Here is a 19,902-nt window from a genome sequence, read left to right as displayed (position 1 = left end):
GTTCAAAGGAATAGATAGTCTAATTATATAGTTTCTCTGGAGTGGCCTACTGCCACGTATGGTGCTCCCGTACTGCCAGATCCCACCATTTTATGGAGGCATGGGTCTAACGAATCTTTAATTATCTTTATCCTGCAACCCACCTCCTGGTAATACACGATTGGTTAAACGGGGGATGGTCTTACCCTGCTTGCAGGACCAACCTTAGGAACTTAGGCCTCTCCCAGGTTCAGGCTATGATCTATGGATCTCCCATTCCCAGGGACCTCCCCACGGTGACCTGAGAAATCCTTCTAGCCTAGTGCCCCTCCCTGCAATACACCCAATGGAAGGACAGACTGACTCAGCAGACACTCCTAAAGCAGGGCACATGGTTCCGGGAGGTGGGGGGCCTAAAAGGCTTTAGAGCTGAGACCTCATCGGAATCTTTGAGACATGTGGGTTGGTGACCATATCTGCTCCTTTGCAGGTCTGAAAACCAGACATTCGCTTCACCTGTCCCAGTTTTATAGATACTTACAGCTCCGCCATGCCCTAGATACGGGCATAAAGCCCGGCACAACACTGCCAGAACACAGCCCCCTTGAAGCTCAGGTCATGATGGGTAACCATGGGAGGGGAGAAGCCTCACGTATATACTACTTCCTAACTAACAATGGTGGTCCGACTTCTCTTGACCCATTGAGAGCTAAATGGGAGACATGGTTGGACCCTCTGGAGGAGGTTTGGAGGGACGCTCTGATGGCACCCAAGACTATCACGGTTTCAGCTAGACTTCGCATGGTTCAGCTTTACTACCTGCATGCCTCCTATCGTACCCCTGCCCGCCTACACAGAGCAGGCCTAATTCCACACTCAACATGCACAAGATGCAATGCTGAATCAGCAGATTTCTTCCATATGGTATGGTCCTGTCCACATATAGCCTCTTACTGGGCTGTCCTGGAGACGGAACTCAAAGGGGTGCTGGGGTATGAGGTCCCGCACAACCCCCTAAAAATTTTACTGGGTGTCATGGCCGGGTTAGACGGCTCAAGAGCAGATAACATATTTCTAGGGACTGCCCTTATAGTGGTCAAGCAAGATACTGCAATGGCATGGAGAAATCCCACCCCACCCACAATAACTTAATGGCACAGAGGAGTGGGCTGGTGCACTGCACAAGAGCTACCATTATACGAGGCCAGGGGTTGTCCGGCCAAACACCATAGGGTCCGGGGTAAGTGGTTGGGCTTGCTAGACTAATCAACTTCCTTGTCTTCCCAAGTCTCATTCTATATGTCCCGCTGAAGATGGAGAAACAATAATGTGCAATGTTACAAGATTGTTATGCTTGCCAAATGTCACATGTTGTGGTGCTGGTGATCATGCTGTACTGTTTGTATTAATCTTTTTATCACCATCTCTTTACAAAATCAATAAAATTGACTTCAGAACTATTATCTTGATACCACATAAATGAAATGAGACAAAACAGGTATAGTTTCCCTTACCTGCTTCCATAGCTTCATCCAGTTATTCAACGAATGGCTAAAAGGCCAGAATGACCATCGATATTTTGAGACATAAAATGGTGGAGAACACCTAAAATAGGTCCCCTGTATTTTAAGATGTATGCAATATTTCAGATACCAACACCCTCAACAGAAGAACTATTCATCCACTCTTCAATGCCACATGCTTCAATTCTGACTCTCAAAGAGGCTTGGCTAATTTTAAGTATTTTATTTGCTAGTATCATTTAGTCCAGTCTCTTTGCACAGATGTTCTTTATATGGAAATTGTGGTGTCATAAGATACAGGCATGGGAGCCCTTGCAGAAAAAATAAGCTTTTCACGCATCAGCTATTAAAAAGTGTGTTTGACTTCTTTCCAAGATTCAAAGTATCTTGATCAAGTCTTTTGATTCCCTTGTAAGAAGAGGAAATTTACCACAAAGTTCAAAGCACACCTCTTTTAAGATTAATAAATTCCATTCACACACTATATATATATTACTCTGCTTTTGTTCTTGAATGGCATTTCAGTTCCAGCGACCAAAGTCCCCTGGCTTTACCAAAGTCTTGCTTTAATAACAAAGGAGACCAGAGACTTGCAGACTAGGAACATTTGTGTGGCCTTTGTGTCTCCCCAACCATATCTTATTCAGGAAAACGTAACAAATGCTTTAACAATAGGTCCTAGGTGTATTTACTTGTCTTGTATCTTAGGGAGTTTGGGTACAGGTTAGAAGGAGTCAGAGCTTCCAGATGTTGTTGATGTTCTGGTCCCAAGTGTCTTATTTGTTCACAATTTTCTCATAGGTGACTAGAGTTCATCAAACCTAAAAACCTTGTATGGTTTATTGGACAAACACAAATTCAGCAGGGGAAAAGCAAAAGAACATTGACGTTGCCAAGAACAAGTACCCACTGGTCCTCTCTTAATAGCGGGGAAAAAACTTACGCTGGAATTGATTTAGTTGTATTATAGATCAGTGTTGGCATAAGGGGGTTACATAGATCGGCACGGCTGCACCCATTTGTCCTAAAGAAACCATGCTGGTTGCTTCCTGGTACAGAGGTAAACCTAATGTGTTAACCTGTTCAAAATAACATATTAAAGAAACATGTAACCCAATCACTTTTCTTTCTGGGACATACATGTAACAAGTATTATCACTTTATCAAAGTATGGCCTTATGGTCTCTTGAAGTATTACAGCACGGTCAGCTTGTAGTTCTCAGTAATGTTCACATCTTGCGTAGATGCTGGGTGGTAGTTGCAATGCTGGTCGTGACTCTGAAAATCATGCATGTTTGTCAGTGTCTGACCAGTTCCACCACTGCCTCTCTGCCCAAAGGACCCGCTGCTATTTTTGGCCGAAACGGTTTGACCCCTGTAGATCTGAGCCTGATGCTCACAGATGCCAAACTTGCTCAGCAAGATGAAGACATCCCTCCGGAAGGTCTTGGTAAAGATGGCATACAGAAAGGGGTTGGCACATGAGTTGAGGGGATAGAACAAGACCAGGAGGATCTTAGACTTGGAAACTGTGATTAGAGGTTTGTTCATGATGGCCGACAGGGCATAAAAGGAGATTGGAGCCATGCACATGAAGTCAGTAAAGATCAGTACTGCCATCCTTTTGGCGATCTTTGTGTCTTTGTCCCCTGATGTGTACTGGGGGTTGTGGACGGTGATGTATATTTTGATGTAACAAGCACAGATAATGAAAAAAGCTATGATATTCAGCATAAGGACGAAGACAATGTAGCTCTGGGAAAGAGCAGTTTCATTATCCATGGGCAGGCAGATGCTAACTTTGACATAACTACTGATCCCTACCAGTGGCAGCATGGCCAGGAAAAAGCAAAAAATCCAGCCGCCAAGCATAATGGCCGATGCATGCCGTAGCCGAATCTTCCTATCCAACCGCATAGCAAATGTGATAGCGTACCAGCGTTCGAGGGTTATGGCAGTCAGGGTGTACACAGAGAGCTCACTTGCAAAAACAGTGAAAAAGCCTGCAGCACCGCAGCCAGGCCCAGTCTGCCAGTCTATGGCGTGGTTATAATACTCTGTTCGGGTGTAAAGGTCAACAGAGGCAATTAACAGAAGGTAAATGCCCATGCAAAAATCTGCAAAGGCCAAGTTGCACATCAGGAAGCGGGGCACAGTCAGCTTGTAGTGGCTTGTGATTAAGATGAACAAGACAAAAGCATTTCCCAGAATGGCCAGAAGGTTGACAAACCAGACCACGATTCTCAGAAAGCTGAAGCCCATGATGTCCTCACAGGGGTTGAACGCTTCAGGCTCTGGTTTGCAAACAATGTCATCTTTCCCTCCACAGACTGTATAGTCATAATGGTTCACAAATGCCTGGATGTTTTCCTCCTGTGGATTCTTGAGCTCTAAGCCGAAACCAACATCCCCATCCCCCTGCTCTTCATAGAAGACGTAATACTGGGAGTTGCCATGGAAATCCCGAAGCTTTGCGTCCTCCTCCTGAGCGGCTTCTGCTCTCCCCGCGTCCTCATCCATGTAGTCTTGGTAGAAGGGACCGTTCATATTCCTCAGTGACCTCTTCTGAGGGACGCTGTGGCTGACGGTCTGGTTGCACATCATGGACTCCAGATTTCTAAATGATGGTGGGAAAAGAGAATAAGTGAATGACATGGGAGCAAAACTGAATGATCTGCAAGCTCAAAGAATGCATTTTCAACAAGCTTAGCCACCTCAAATTATTACTGCAACATTTCCAGAGGACATTGCAAACACATTCAATTAGCAAATACTGAGTAACGAGCAGACTGAATGCATTACAGCGCCTTGAGACCCTCCGGGTGAGTAGTGCGCTATATAAATGCTTTGATTGATTGATTGATTGACAGTCAGGGTACAAGTCCTAAACAAGCATTTGCAATGCAAATTGGTCTCGCATTTGTAAGAGTTAGAGGTATTGGCATTGTAAATGACAATGTCTTTTGCCTACCAAAAGAGTGGAGGAGGAAAGAAAATGAAAACAGAAAGGATGCTAGATAAAGGAGGAAAATGAAACGGAGATGGAGCGAATCTGAGAAAAGGGGACAGCTGGGGCGAAAAGAAAATGTTGGGGCAATTGGCTTTGCCAATATTGTTAAGCTATGTTGTAGAGCAGTGTGGCTTCTGTGCAGCATGTTTAAAATGTATAATAACAAGGATGAAGTAATTACTTTAACGGAAGTGATGGTATAGCAGGGAACATTTGGAGGGGAAATGAGACACCTACCTTGGCCTCCACACGGAGAGGTCATGTAGAGAATCAAAAAAACTACTGCAGTGTAACCTTGATGGAGGTTTCCCATCCCTATTTCTACTTAGCTGTTTTTAAACGTATCCGCTGGGGAACACTAATAAAGGATTAACTTTGTCTATCCAGGAGATAGTATTAACCCACTTTTTTCGCACTCTGCCCCTCACTTCAACCCACATTGGATGACCTAAAACACCTTACGCTCCTCTCCTGCGGGAGAGTTGAAGCCCACAATGTGTACCTTGCGGTCACAGTGTGCAAGAGGGAATCTAATGATGAAGCATGTTACCTTAGGGTGATTGAGGGTTCTCGTCTTAACACATGTGTGTGCCTGTCCCTCCATCCTCATACCTTATATTTTGTGATTCCTAATTTGTGAGTTTTTTGATTACATGGAGTGGGACCGTAGATGGTCACAATTCCTCCTTAAATAACTCCTATAGTGTAATGTAACTTTCATATCAACAGGCTGACTTATGAACAGAGTGTGGGTAGAGTGTTAGTTCTGTGAATATGTAATTGATTTCCTGTCGTTTTCCTGTCACTCTTGACAATGAAAAAGCTATAAGGCCTTCATATGTGGTAAATATATGGAGAGGTAAACCTTCAACTTATCTGTACACTGATTTCTTGCATACTTCAGGCATTATAAGATTTGTTCCTGAGAAAGCACAGCTTAGTTATTTGTTATAATAAGCTTATCATGCTGCAGTTTCACCATATTCAAGCTCTAAAAATGACAGGTTTCTCCTCCATCCACTTTAACGGTGTAACAGCGTAGAACTCGACTCCTCATCACAGGCACATGAGCTTTAAGATCGAGAAGTATCATGTACAAATTCCAGAACGGCAAATAGTATTGGTCTACTGCAAATAAAAGGACAACATTGGATACAATTGCTTTTATGCCCCATTGTTCCCTCAAGCCCCCTAAAGTTGAGTGAGGGCCAAAGTGCAGGGCACAGGTTTCTCCCTCCATTGAAAGTACTAAAGGTAATGCAACTTGAAGTACGATGCAAGAGTGGGACTTCATTCTCTGATCAAGGTATTCTATATGCAGTGCTCCATCAACCAATTATGTTATAGGGATGCCTCCATCTGGTTTGTGCAAGAAGTCCAGAAACTCCATTACCAGCTTACCTCACTGAAATAAGCACACTACATATGCACCAAACCTCTGTATTGGGGAAGTTACAATATTTTTGCAGACAGCACTTACACAAGAGGAAACATGGGAATCCCTTTTTGAGATGGAGGCCCACTCAGATTTTCAGGAACTAGTCTAGGGTCAGATATTACTTAGGGTCTTATTCAGAGTTGGGCAGATGTGGGGCATCTGCCAAAATGTGGCAGATGTCCCGCTTACTGTATTGAGAACGTATGGATGGGAATGGCACTCAAAACATGGCAGACTGAATTTTTGACAATTTTTAGCGTCCTACTCTGCCAAACTCTAAATAAGGCCTATAATTAACAGGGACCACTAAAGCACTGTACCCTTCCATGGATTTAGGATAGTGGATACACAAAAATAACTAATTTCCTTGTTATAATCCTGACACTAGCCACCCTGAGCTGCCCTCCACCCTAGATCCTTAGGTTCGAGCATATCCATGACCTAGGGGCAATGAAGGGCTGTTCTCAGAGGGCAGCTGATGTTGGGCATCTGTATACAGTCAGGAGGAAAGTCAACCTCATGGAAGGTACAAACTAAACTGGGCCGGCAAGAATCCTTTTCCAGGGACCTGTTGAGCCCTAACACCTGTATTGCACCCACAATGCAGGCCCGCACAAGCCCAGACATGACAAAGAAAAGCTCAATGTCCAGACCAGCCAACAGGGTTGGTAGCACTGCAGTGATAATGTAACATGCTCTCCCACTTACCCTCCTTCTCCCATAATCATGTGATCAGTGTACTCAACAGGTGAAGGCGTGGCGGAACCAGGCCCTGAAGAAGAACAGACACCAGGGTGAAAGTTTGGCGGAATCAGGTACTGCAGGAGAACACGCACCAGGGTGAAGGTGTGGTGGAACCAGGTACTGCAGGAAAGCACACCTGCTGCTCAAGGAAGGCCTTCTGCAGAACCTGCCTGTTCTTGGGCTACCACCAGCTCCTGTCCCAATATTAGGAGCACTTTGCTGGCATGTGCTGCCACAGGGGTGCACCCAAGGGTAGAAAACACTTGTCTTCAGAGACTATCTCTACTCCAGACACCTCAACACCTTCCGAAATATTAGCAGAGACACACTTCAAACACTCACCCTTCCACCTGCTAAATCACACACTTTCTCTGTAAATACCATCAGTCAGACGTGTAATCCTTCACGGTGGCGTAGGGTCAGGGTGGCATGTGTTTTGGGGGCAGTGGCTTCCCACCCCTAACTTGCGGCAGTCTCAGGAATTGCCACCACCCCCGAACCCGCCTCCTCTTACCTGCGGTCATCGCGGGAAGAGCTATCACTCCACCTCCCTCCACACTTACATGCCGCTGCGGGCGGGAAACACAGGGACCGCCAAGAGCGGCGCATGGGCTAGCTACGCCACTGATCCTTCATGCCACTTCATATTACTTGGGAAAACCTGCCGTTTCCTTGCTCCCGCTAGATCATGCCAGGCACAACCAGATCAGAACAGAAACAGATGTATGCACACAGAACTCACCATCCTAAAAAATCATTTTCCTCCCCTGCATTCTCTATTCCAAAACAAATACAGACAAAATGTCTGGAAATTACACTCACTACACCCACAATCTCGAACATAATCACGGATGCAGGGTGTCCTGCCACCATTGTTCACCTTTTACATAGAATTTGGGGAATTTTAGGCTCCCATTTACTTCATTTAAAAAATCACTACCTGTAGAGGTGACTGTGGTATCTATGGTTCTGTCTGTCTACTCTCTCTCTCTTCTTTCTCTATTGCTTAGAATGTCCCCCTAGGTTCCTCACTTAATGTTCTAGGTTTGTCAGTTACTGCCTGAGTCCTGTTCAGAGCTGACGTTGCTTCGTGTCTGCTGTGAAGGTTTCTTAATAAAGAACCTGTGTTTAACCAGACCGATTCCTGCCTGTGATTGGAGATCTGGATTTAACAATTGGCGACGTTTGGGATTTTTTTTTTCCTGAATCCTTCACACCCTCAGCACCCACTGAAGCACTGGGAGGCCTACGCGACCTTCGAAAAGCGCATGAACTTTGTTCTTCAACTAGCGCAGCTTCTTCAAAAGGTCGTATATAACTTTCTTAACTTTTGGCTGTTTTCACCGGTCCTGCGCCACCTTTATTGTGTCTGCGCACCCGTTACCTTTGAGCGAGCCTCTCTCGAGCGCCATAGACTCTACGGTCCCTTCCTCGAACGAGCTTCTACTCGAGGATTCCACCAGAACGTTCCTGACCGAGTCTTCCACTCCAGCCATCTTCGTCCCTCCTCCCAGTCAGCCTCAGCGCACGTCACAGTTCTCCGCCTGGTCTCTGACGGAGTGACGCGCCTCACGCTCCAGTATCCTACGTGACTCCTACGTGACTCCATCTTGCTAAAGGTCACGCAAGTCTTCATTGCTCATTTGCATGCGCATTCAGTTTCAAGCGCTCGTTTCTCCAAACTCATCGTTTTTTTTTGGTCACGGTGAGCTACGTTCTCCTCATTCCTCATTTGCATGCGCATTCAGTTTCAAGCGCTCGTTTCCTCAAACTCATCGTTTTTGGTCACGGTGAGCTACGCTCTTCTCACCATATTTACAGCGTTGTTTTTTCACTTTTTACCTATTTTTCATTCACGCTGTTCTGGATTTCAAACAACTTATTCGATTTCAGGTTTGGTTTTATTCTACTCTAGTCTTTGGTTCTGCTTCTACCACTGCACATCTCCTTGAATTTTACTCGATGATGTGCACATCTTACCAAGTACTTTAACCCTTATTTCACTGACATTATTTTTGTGTTTTTCTTGTTTGGCTACCTTATTGTATTCTCTGTACACATTCTTGCTTTGACATGTCTCAAAATATTGTCACACCTCCTTTCTTTCTTCCTGAACCTGGTGTACCTAAAACTAAGTGGAAACAATGGGTCAAGGGTTTTGGCAGTTACATTATTGCCTTAGATGGTCAGAAATATGAACCAGACAGGAAATTAGCCTTACTCTATAACAGTCTTGGAGCTGAAGGTCAACGCATTTTTGACCATTTACCTGTTTCTCCTCAACCTCATGAAACTGAGTGGGATTGTTTTCAAGAAGCTGTTTCTAGATTAGCCAAATATTTCATTGACGAAACTAGTGTTGTTGTGGAGCGTCACAAATTTTACACTAGACATCAGTTTGAGTATGAGTCAATTGATACTTTCTTAACTGAACTTAGAGTTTTGATATCAACTTGTGAATTCGATGGTAATATTGATTCCTACCTCAGAGATCAGATAGTAGTTAACTGTTATAACAAGAAGGTCCAAGAAAGATTGCTTTGTTGTAGGGATCCATCTCTCAACGAAACTCTTGAACTAGCGAGAGGAATCGAGAGATCTGTCTCTTCTCAAAGGGTTTTGAACAAAAGCAAAGGTGACACCTTAACTGAAGCTGTCAGTGCTCTTAACATCAAACCTAAACCTTCCCAGTTTAAAAACAAAGATTCTAGAGAACCAAAAAAAAACTTTGCATGTTTCAGATGTGGTTCTTCTTCACATCTTGCCAATTTCAAAGGTTGTCCAGCTCTGAGTAAAACTTGTCTTAATTGTAAACGTACGGGTCATTTTACCAGAGTGTGTAACAGAAATTCTGTAAAAATTAATGCGATTGAAAATGTTGAGTTTTCTGAACCTGAAAATGTATGTACCGTTGTTCCTTCTAAAAAAATCGTGTTGTACATTGATGCTGAGTTGGATGATGGTGGTCCCATTTGCGATATCACCATTGGTAGCACAGTAATTCAAGTGACGGTGGATTCTGGTTCTCCTATCACCTTTGTCACTGACATTTTGTATAATTTACACTGGAATTCTTCTCAATTATTCCCTCCTGATATTCACACCATTTCCTTTGGTGGGCATTCCATTGACATGCTGGGATTCTTCAATGATACCATAAAATTTGAGGACAGGTCCATTGCTACCAAAATATATGTTGCTAAAAATGGGTACAACATTTTAGGTTGGAAAGATCAGGGCAAATTTGGCATGGTTTTAAGACCAGGCACTTCCTGTCCTATTTCCTTGGTTGATGTTTGCTCGTCCTCCAATCTTGACCTTCAACAACTTTTAGCCAAACATAGTGCTCTTTTCATGGACAAGCTGGGCCTTGTTCATGACTTTGAGCACCGCATTGTTCTCAAAAAGGATGCCATTCCTGTGGTCCATAAAGTCAGGAATGTTCCCCTATCTGTTAGGTCCCAACTAAAATTACACTTAGAGCAGCTTTGCCTTGACAAAGTTATTGAGCCTATAAACTCTTCTGAATGGGTCGCCCCCATCGTTATTGCCAAGAAAAAGGGTAGCAAAGACATTAGGCTATGCATCGACCTAAGGTCCTTAAACAAAAACATTTTAATAGATTGTTTTCCCCTGCCCAAAATCCAAGACATGTTGGCTCAACTTGGTGATTCTAAAGTTTTTTCGTGTTTGGACTTAAGGTCCGCTTATCACCAGGTTGAGCTCAGTGAAGATTCCCGTGATTTGACCTCCTTTAACACACCCTTTGGTCCCTTCAGGTTCTTACGCATGCCTTTTGGGCTTGCGTCTGCTGCCTCTGTCTTTCAGAAGCTCATGTTTAAAATGTTTGGCAATTGCAGCAATGTGTTGGCTTATCAAGATGACATCCTTATTTATTCTAAGTGCGGTGATGACCATTTAAAGAAACTGTCTGAGGTGTTGCACATTTTGGAAACCAATGGTTTTACTGTAAAGAAAGAAAAGTGCAAGTTCATGGTTGATAGTATTGATTACCTTGGCCATCACATATCTAGCAGTGGCATTTCTCCCAAACAAGACCTTATCAAAGCCATTGTTGACAGTCCCAGTCCGGAAAACAAAGATCAACTTAGATCTTTTCTCGGTGTTTGCGAGTACTACTCAAGATTTGTGGATTGTTTTGCCCTGCAAACTGAACCATTAAGAAAATTACTCAGAAAAGGTGAAAAGTTTGTTTGGGATGATTCTCTTAATAAGACTTTTGTACACTTAAAGAACCTCATTGTTCAAGCCCCCTCTCTTCATTCGTTCAGAGATGACATCCAATCCATCGTCACGGTGGATGCAAGTGGCGTTGGGTTAGGGGCTGTTTTGTCTCAATTGGTTGACGGCGTGGAACAGACAGTTGGTTTTTCTTCCAGATCCCTTTCTCCTGCAGAGCGCAGATACAGCACCATTGAGAGGGAAGCTCTGGCCTGTCTTTGGGCAACCAAGCATTTTGAGACTTACCTCTGGGGTAGAAGATTTATTTTGGTGACCGACCACAAACCCTTGGTTTTCCTTTTGTCTGATAAAGACCACAGTAATCTTTAGTCCTCGGTTAGTCAGGTTACTCTCAAGAATGTACGATTTTAATTTCTCCATCTCTCATATTCCTGGGGGTAAAAATACCCGTGCTGATTTCCTCTCTAGGTGTCCCCTCAAAGATGGTGTAAATTCTTCTTCCCTTTTTGAGGACTCTGAATGTGTCGTAGGCATGGTTGATGGGTTGTTGTTCTCTGAGAATATCATCAGCAAGGATGAGTGGTTGGATTGTGTCAAATTAGACAAGGTCCAAAATGCCCTCAAGAATCATGTCATCAAGGGCTGGCCCGATGACAGGAATCTTGATTCTGGCCTACGTTTATTTGCCAAAGTTAAAGATGAACTTACTGTTGAGGATGATTTTTTGATGAGGGGTTCTTTGTTAATTCCTCCCAACAAACTCAAACTTAAATTGTTGAATTTGGCTCATCTGGGTCATCTAGGGATCACCGGCACCAAGAAAAGGCTACGACTCTACTATTGGTGGCCCAATCTTGATATTGATGTTGAAAATTTTGTGGGTAGATGTTCCTGTTGTTTTGAAGCTGACAAGTCTCTTAAGCTGCGGAATACTCCCCTTATTCCTGTTCCCTATCCTCAGGGCCCCTGGGAGAAACTGGGCATTGATTTTATTGGTCCCATGTACAACTTGAAGCCTCATCTGAGATTCGCCTTAGTTTTGGTGGACTATTTTTCCAAGTGGGTTGAGTGCAGGTTCATGTCTGATCCTTCCACGGTTGGTGTCATTGATTTTCTAGATGACCTCTTTCACAGAGAAGGTATCCCGAAGTTCCTTGTCTCCGACAATGGTGTCCAGTTCAAGTCCCAGGTCACTCAAAAATTCTTATCCAATCTTGACATCAAACATTTAACTGTTGCCCTTTACAGTCCACAAGGAAATGGCATGGTTGAAAGGGTTAACAAAATGCTAAAAGACACCATCCAATTAGCCTGCATGCAGAATCTGGATGTTTCCAAAGCTGTTAAAGAAAGGTTATGGAGCTATCACAACACACCCCATTCCACTACTGGAATTACCCCTTTTGTCTTATTAAAAAAACGTTTTGGCTCTTCTAAGCTTAGCCCCCCCTGGGTTCTTGACAAAACTAAGGTTGATGACAAATTACCCAATGTTGATCAAGTTCGCAACAGGGTTGTTTCTATGCAAAACAAGATGAAAATTGCTTATGATGACAAATTTAAGACTAAAGTGATTTCTTTCAAGGTGGGTGATTCCGTCAAAGTCAAGAGACCTCTCAAAAACAGTCATCATTCCTCAAAATTCTATCCTGCTTCTAAGGTTGTCAGAGTCTCTAAGAATGCTGTTTTACTTTCCAATGGGAAGTGGTGGAGTAAGAGAAATGTTGTTATTGTTAATCCTTTTGTTCCCAAGGACTCTAAAGACCAAGAGGACAGCAACCCTTCTGTTTCCTCTTCTTGGGATCTTCAGCCCTCCACGTCTTCTCATCAAAGAGACTTTTCAGCCCATCCTGGTTTTGATGATTTGAATCTTCCTGGGCCTTCTTCCTTGCGTTCGGATCAATGTTCTCCTTCTGATGTTATCAATGATGTGTGTGCCTCTGATGTTCATCCTGTTGTTTCTGATTCACCTTCCAATGTCAATTCTGCTCTGCTTAACCTTCCTCCTCCTCTCAGGCGGAGTTCTCGCAACATTTCTGTTCCTGCCTACCTCAAGGACTATCAACTTTAATCTTTTCCTTTTTATTTCTTCCTCCTTTCTTTGCCTCTGTCTTTTCTCTTTGGGGAAGGGAGATGTGTGGTATCTATGGTTCTGTCTGTCTACTCTCTCTCTCTTCTTTCTCTATTGCTTAGAATGTCCCCCTAGGTTCCTCACTTAATGTTCTAGGTTTGTCAGTTACTGCCTGAGTCCTGTTCAGAGCTGACGTTGCTTCGTGTCTGCTGTGAAGGTTTCTTAATAAAGAACCTGTGTTTAACCAGACCGATTCCTGCCTGTGATTGGAGATCTGGATTTAACAGTGACGTCATATTGCTTTAAAAAAATAGTAATAATCATTTGCTCGTAGATTGACCTCAAAGATACTCACACCTCTTGGACTGAGAAAAGGACATTCTGAAAAACAGGAAGCATTTACGTAAGAGGGACTACAAAATGCTTCACTCGTTCTATCACAATTCTAAAAATAGTGGTGCACCTGGCATCTGCTTCTCAACGAAATAACCAATCAGATTGATAAAGAATATTTTGCGGGCATTTCTGAGAACTTTTATCTTAACTTCTTTCATTACATTTGAGGATGGGTTATAATATGCATGGGAGGATCTGGTCACTCATGCATTATGAGACACATACAGGAAATGCTTTGAAATGAATTGGGCTAGGTTGTGATTCAATATTGGAAAAGCCTTTGGGCAGCTGCTGCCCGCAAAATGAGAAAAGGTAACAGTAGTTCATCGGTGACTGTGCATTTACGGTGTACCTTAGTCCAAAGGGAATTACTTAATATAATTGATAGACATACAGGGTCAAAGCCCCATTGATAACCTTATCCACGGGGTCAAAGTAAAACCTGAACACGCTGAAAAGATAGGAATCTCCAATAAAGATGGCGCTTACCCTTAAAAAGAGCCATAATTTCCATGATGGAGTACAGAAATAGATTACATGTACAGAGGAAAGAGCAATAAAGAACACAGTGCAAGTAATATTACATCATTTACATGCCCCAAAGTAGGAACGGATGCAGAGCGTATGGGTTTAAATCTAGAAGCTCGGTCTTTTGCCGTTGATACTGGGATTTGTTGGGAGGAAGAAAAGAAAGAGAGTCAGATGTTTTGACTAATTATCAGACTTGGAGGAGGCTACCTTATTGAATTAAGGATTGGGCAGAATAGTTATAACTGTAACAGCTTGCCTTTTTGTTCAGACTTTATATTTTGTAATGTAACAAATCCCTTAATTGCAAAAATGTATGAAATATAACTGACTGCTTCAGGACCCTACTCTTGTACTCTTAGCAATTCTACATGCAGCTGTCATCTGAGAAAACTGCATAGATTTTAATAGGTGCCGTCTGTAATGAAAACAACTAATGGCAAAGCTAATAGTTCTTGTCTCTAAAATGTCGAAATATTGGTTTGATAACGTTTTGTCAAGCTTACGCGAACAAAAGAATGAAGACACATGGCAACATTGCAGCGAATTAATGGCCTCTATGTGTCATGATGCACGAGCACATGTGCATTGTGGTGGGTGTTTGGGGCTGCATCATGTTGAATGGCAGCCATTTTTAATTTATATACATAGATAAATATGTATATAATTACAATTTGCTCATCATTGACTTCAAGCGGTATTAATATCTTTTGAGGTAGTAATAATGGGCTTTTCTCTGATACCCATTATCTAGACACACACACATATATGGATAGACTGCCCGACAGACAGACAGACTTGTCTGTTTGTCCCACTGAAGATGCTTATTTCTTGTGTGATCTGTTTTAAGGAATTTCTAGTTTTATATTTAGCTACAGGGATTTGTTTATACAAAATAGAGTTCACATACATCTATTCACAATTGTAATTATGTTTAATTCCCTGGAAGGTAGAACATGTATGAGCTTATGATATCTCTTTGTTTTATAGGAATGGACTACATTCCGCAAGTCTGTAGCTTGCTCGTCTATAGCTACTTTTATACTCTTGTCTATGGAGCACTGGCATCAAAGTCTTTTGTTCCCAGTACGTCACTTATACTCATCATGTATGTATTGTTTTTTTAGCCTGTTTATGTGATTCCTATGTTTATTTTTACAGCTTTAGTTCCTTACCTCCCTTCTTGGCTAGTTTTTAATCTACTTTGCACCCTGAAGAGGGTGTGACCAATAATCTAGGTCCTCGCCGAAACATGGTTGGCGTCCACCTGGGAGTGGAATACCAGGGCCAGAATATTTGATTTATATAATCTGTTTGGAATCTACTCATCCATCATGCAATATAGAATATATGGTATCTGTATAATATGTGTTTGAGAAGTATGAAGTATAAATTAGTGTATAGGATAAAGGATCTTGATTTTGGTCCTTGTTATTCATACAAAAAAAAGTTACATTTCTGATTTTATTGAGTTTTTGCTGTATGTCTACTGATGACTCACATGTATGATTTGAATGTCATGCATGTAGTTTGATTGATAGTTTGATTGTCTTGTTGGGGGGACTGAGTTTGGATCTCTCCAGGGTTAGTGTACGATGTTATTAGTATTGTAACTGTTGTGTTGGCTCATTGTATATATTTAAATTCTTGTGCTTACTTTGAATGTGCTATAGGAAATATTGAATAGTTTGAATAAAATCATGTTTATATTTCTTTGTAAAAAAATGTCTTTGAGATTTGTTTCTTATTTGCATTGAATCACCTGGCTTGATTGTGACTTTTTATCGCTTTAAAATTATTGAGGAGATATTTTGCTTTACATAATTTGACTAGGCAGGTTGTTTCGTGTTTGGATTGTGGTCTTTATACCCCTGCTTCCCTGCCTGTCTCTTGCTATGTTCTGGGGCCCTCTTTCTCTTGTTAATTAGTATATTCTGCAGTACTCATTGACCAGCCCAGTAACGGCGCGGTGGAGTCCTGTGTCTCTGTATTCCATCTTGTTCCATTCATTCCATTTTCACTGCTTCTTCCACTGGCCCATATGTTTTTGTATGTGATTAGTGGGGGTGCAGTTGAAAGATTGAACTAACCATGGCTCCCATTGAATCTTGGGCATAAAGTTGGGCCAATCTGACACTTACTAAAATAATTGTTGTGCATAATGTTGTAAATCATTGTGTATTTAGGTTTCATTGCTTTTGCAACCTTTAAGACTTACTAAAAAAGGGGTGAACCTACAAGAAACAAATGCAGCGCTGTGTCGCAAATCATTTTGCTGACCCGGGCTGCGTTAGTTTCAAAGCACAGGGATGCAACATATTTACAGCAATATGTTGCATCTCTGTGCTTCCCCCTGCGCTGGCGCACACACTGCTGCCATGCTCCTGCGCAGGTATCCTTGCACCATGGTGCAAGGATGCCTGCGTTGTGGGGATATTGTTTTTGTGCAGGTAGGGGCACCTTCCTGTACAAAAACAATAAATTGCGGTGATTTCCTCTTCCAATGCGTGCTGTAGAATGAATCTCTGACAGAATATCGAGAGACAGGATATCGACAGACAAAATATCGACGCTGGAATATCGAAGGCAATTATATCGACACCCTATCTACAACATGGTAAGTACAAAAATATCGAAACTAAAATATCGATGTTAAAAATATCGTAATTAAAAATAACGTTTTTTATGTTATTAAAAAAGAAACATAAAGTAAATAATACTTTTATATAATTTAAACTTATGTAAAAATATTTTAGAATGTTTAAAATGAATAAATACTACATATTTAATGTTAAACTTTTAATTAAAATTAAACACACAATATGTAATTTCCTCCACCAACACCGGCATAAAGATCGATCGCTGTCTCAGGGCGATCCGAGTTGGGTAGCCGGTACCCCAGTTAATTCTCTCCACAACACCACCAAGTAAGGATAGGACTCGGACACCCGGATTGCCTTGCAAGTGATAATTTATTCGGCAGGTAAAAAAACAATATGTAATATATATTTAATTATTATAATATATATATTTTTTAATTAATTGAAAAATATTAACAAATACTATAAATTACAAATACATCAACACTCATAAAATAATAAAATAAATAATAATAAATATTTATATTTAATACATTAAAACAATGGAATATACTTTCAATATATAAAAAAATAATTAAACACAACATTATGTAACATAATAAAAATATTATAAAATACATAAATAACTATAAATTATATTGGATAGCGTAAGGCTAAAAATTACTATTCAAACTCCATAGGGTGCAACAGTAGGGAAAGTGTTGGATAGCGGATAGGTAACAATTACTATTCCCACTCCAAAGAGTGCAACAGCAGGGAAAGCATTGGATAGTGTAGGGGGTAAAATTACTATTCCCATTTCAGAGAGTGCAGTGCAACAGCAGGGAAAGCGTTGGATAGAGGGTGGGTAAAAATTACTATTCCCACTCCAGTGAGTGCAACAGTAGAGATAGCGTTGGATAGCGTAAGGGTAAAAATTACTATTCCAACTCCAAAGGGTGCAACAGTAGGTAAAGCGTTGGATAGTGTCAGGAGTAAAATTACTATTCCCACTGCAGAGAGTGCAACAGTAGGGAAAGCGTTGGATAGCGGGTGGGTAAAAATTACTATTCCCACTCCAGTGAGTGCAACAGTAGGGAAAGCGTTGGATAGCGGTGGGTAAAAATAACTATTCCCACTCCAGAGAGTGCAACAGTAGGGAAAGCGTTGGATAGCGTAAGGGTAAAAATTACTATTCTAACTCCAAAGGGTGCAACAGTAGGGAAAGCGTTGGATAGTGTAGGGGTAAAATTACTATTCCCACTCCAGAGAGTGCAACAGTAGAGAAAGCGTTGGATAGCGGGTGGGTAAAAATTACTATTCCTACTCCAGTGAGTGCAACAGTAGGGAAAGCGTTGGATAGCGTACGGGTAAAAATTACTATTCCCACTCCAGTGGGTGCAACAGTAGGGAAAGCGTTGGATAGCGGGTAGGTAAAAATGACTATTCCCACTCCAATGAGTGCAACAGTAGGGAATGCGTTTGATAGTGTAGGGGTTAAAATTACTATTCCCACTCCAGAGAGTGCAACAGTAGGGAAAGCTTTGGATAGCGTAGGGGGAAATTACTATTCCAACTCCAAAGGGTGCAACAGTAAGGAAAGCTTTGGATAGCGTAGGGGGAAAAATTACTATTCCAACTCCAAATGGTGCAACAGTAGGGAAAGCTTTTAAAAACATAGATTTTTATTTTAACATACTTCTAAATAATGTTTATATTTGAAATAATATATAATTACATTTTTAAATACATCAACATCAATAAAAAACAAGTAATAATCAAAACCAATTACATTTGAATAATTAATTGACAATAAATTAACAACAAACACCAATAAATAATAATTATTAAATATTACTCACCAAATAATAAATATTATATAATACATTATTTATCATAACAATAAAGTATTAATTAAATTTAAATCAATATTAAAAGTTAAATTACATTATACAAATAAATATTTTTACAAAAATGTTTAACAATTAATTAAATAATTTTTCTAGTTATTAAAAAACTTATTACAAATTACAAATATTAATTGGCAATTTAAAAAATAATTATCTATTAAAATAATTATTTACCAATTAATAATTATTTAATACATTAATTATCCATAACTAAAAATGTATAAATAATAAAATATTTACAATAAAATTACTTTCCATCCAATACCCCTATAAACCCACAACACGCACAGGTACTAAAACATAACATTTAATTAAAATTAACATTAATTACCAATTAAATAATTAATTTATCAATTAAAATAATTATTTGCCAATTAATAATTAATTACAAAATAAATTATACATAAAAAAATATTTTATTAATTACAATTAAATTACTTCCCACCCTATTCCCCTATAAACCTACAACCCGCTCCGGTACTAAAACATAACATTTAATCAAAATTAACATTAATTACCAATTAAAAGAATTAATTGCCAATTATTAATTAATTACTAAATAAATTATACATAAATATTTTATTAAATACAATTAAGTTACTTCCAACCCTATTCCCCTATAAACCCACAACCCGCTCCGGTACTAAAACATAACATTTAATTAAAATTAACATTAATTACAAATTAAATATTTATCAATTAAAATAATTAATTGCCAATTAATAATTAATTACGAAATAAATTATACATAAAAAAATATTTTATTAATTACAATTAAATTACTTTCCACCCTATTCCCCTATAAACCCACAACCTGCTCTGGTACTAAAACATATAATTTACTTATAAATACATTTATTAATATATAAAATTTATACACATATAATATAAATTATTTTAAATACTTAACTAAAACATATAACACATACATAATAAAAAACAAAAAAATAATCCAAATATCGATATTAATGTCATCGAAATTAGTTACATCGATATATATGCTATCGATATTACTAATTTCGATATTACTTACATCGATATAAAGAATTTCGATATTACTTACCTTAGGGTCGATATTCTGTCCAACGATATTCTTGACATCGATATTCTGCACCTTCGAAATTTAAAACACGATATTTTGGTAAGTCGAAATTTACAATTCGATATTTTGACTGTGTACCCTGTAGAATGCAGCACGCATTGAAAGAGGAAAAAACCGAGAAATTAAAAAATGTCTCCTTGTTGCGCCTCGCTACGCCACCCCTAGGGTGGCGTAGCATTCTGATGCATTTCCAGATTTACGACTTCTTGTAAATCTAGAAATGCATCTGTGGACATTGGTGTTGCGTGGAAACACCCACAGTAGCACCCATGTCACTCTTCTAACAAGAAAAGTGTTGCGAGAACAGGGGCGATATTTACAAGCTCAGGTTAAGTCACGCTGGGTGACTTTACCCTGTGCTTGTAAATATCACTCAGCAAGCTGCGCCACAGGTGTGTCACGCAACGTGACGCACCGGC

General features: G+C 40.4%; 1 protein-coding gene across 1 annotated transcript in view; it reads right to left on the bottom strand.

Annotated features, from left to right (window-relative positions):
• Positions 1 to 1,752: 1,752 nt before the first annotated feature.
• TSHR (thyroid stimulating hormone receptor) overlaps positions 1,753 to 19,902 on the bottom strand; it is a 618,302-nt gene continuing 600,152 nt past the window's right edge. Inside the window, exon 10 of the mRNA XM_086937590.1 lies at positions 1,753 to 4,119. Coding sequence (XP_086793716.1) covers positions 2,697 to 4,119 — 1,423 coding nt within the window. The 3' untranslated portion in view covers positions 1,753 to 2,696. The remainder of the gene's footprint in view (positions 4,120 to 19,902) is intronic.

This window comes from Lissotriton vulgaris, chromosome 9, assembly GCF_964263255.1.
Source record: "Lissotriton vulgaris chromosome 9, aLisVul1.2, whole genome shotgun sequence".
Lineage (NCBI taxonomy): Eukaryota > Metazoa > Chordata > Amphibia > Caudata > Salamandridae > Lissotriton > Lissotriton vulgaris.
The sequence above is the reverse complement of the archived record's forward strand: the minus strand, read 5'-3'. Positions and strand labels throughout refer to the sequence as shown.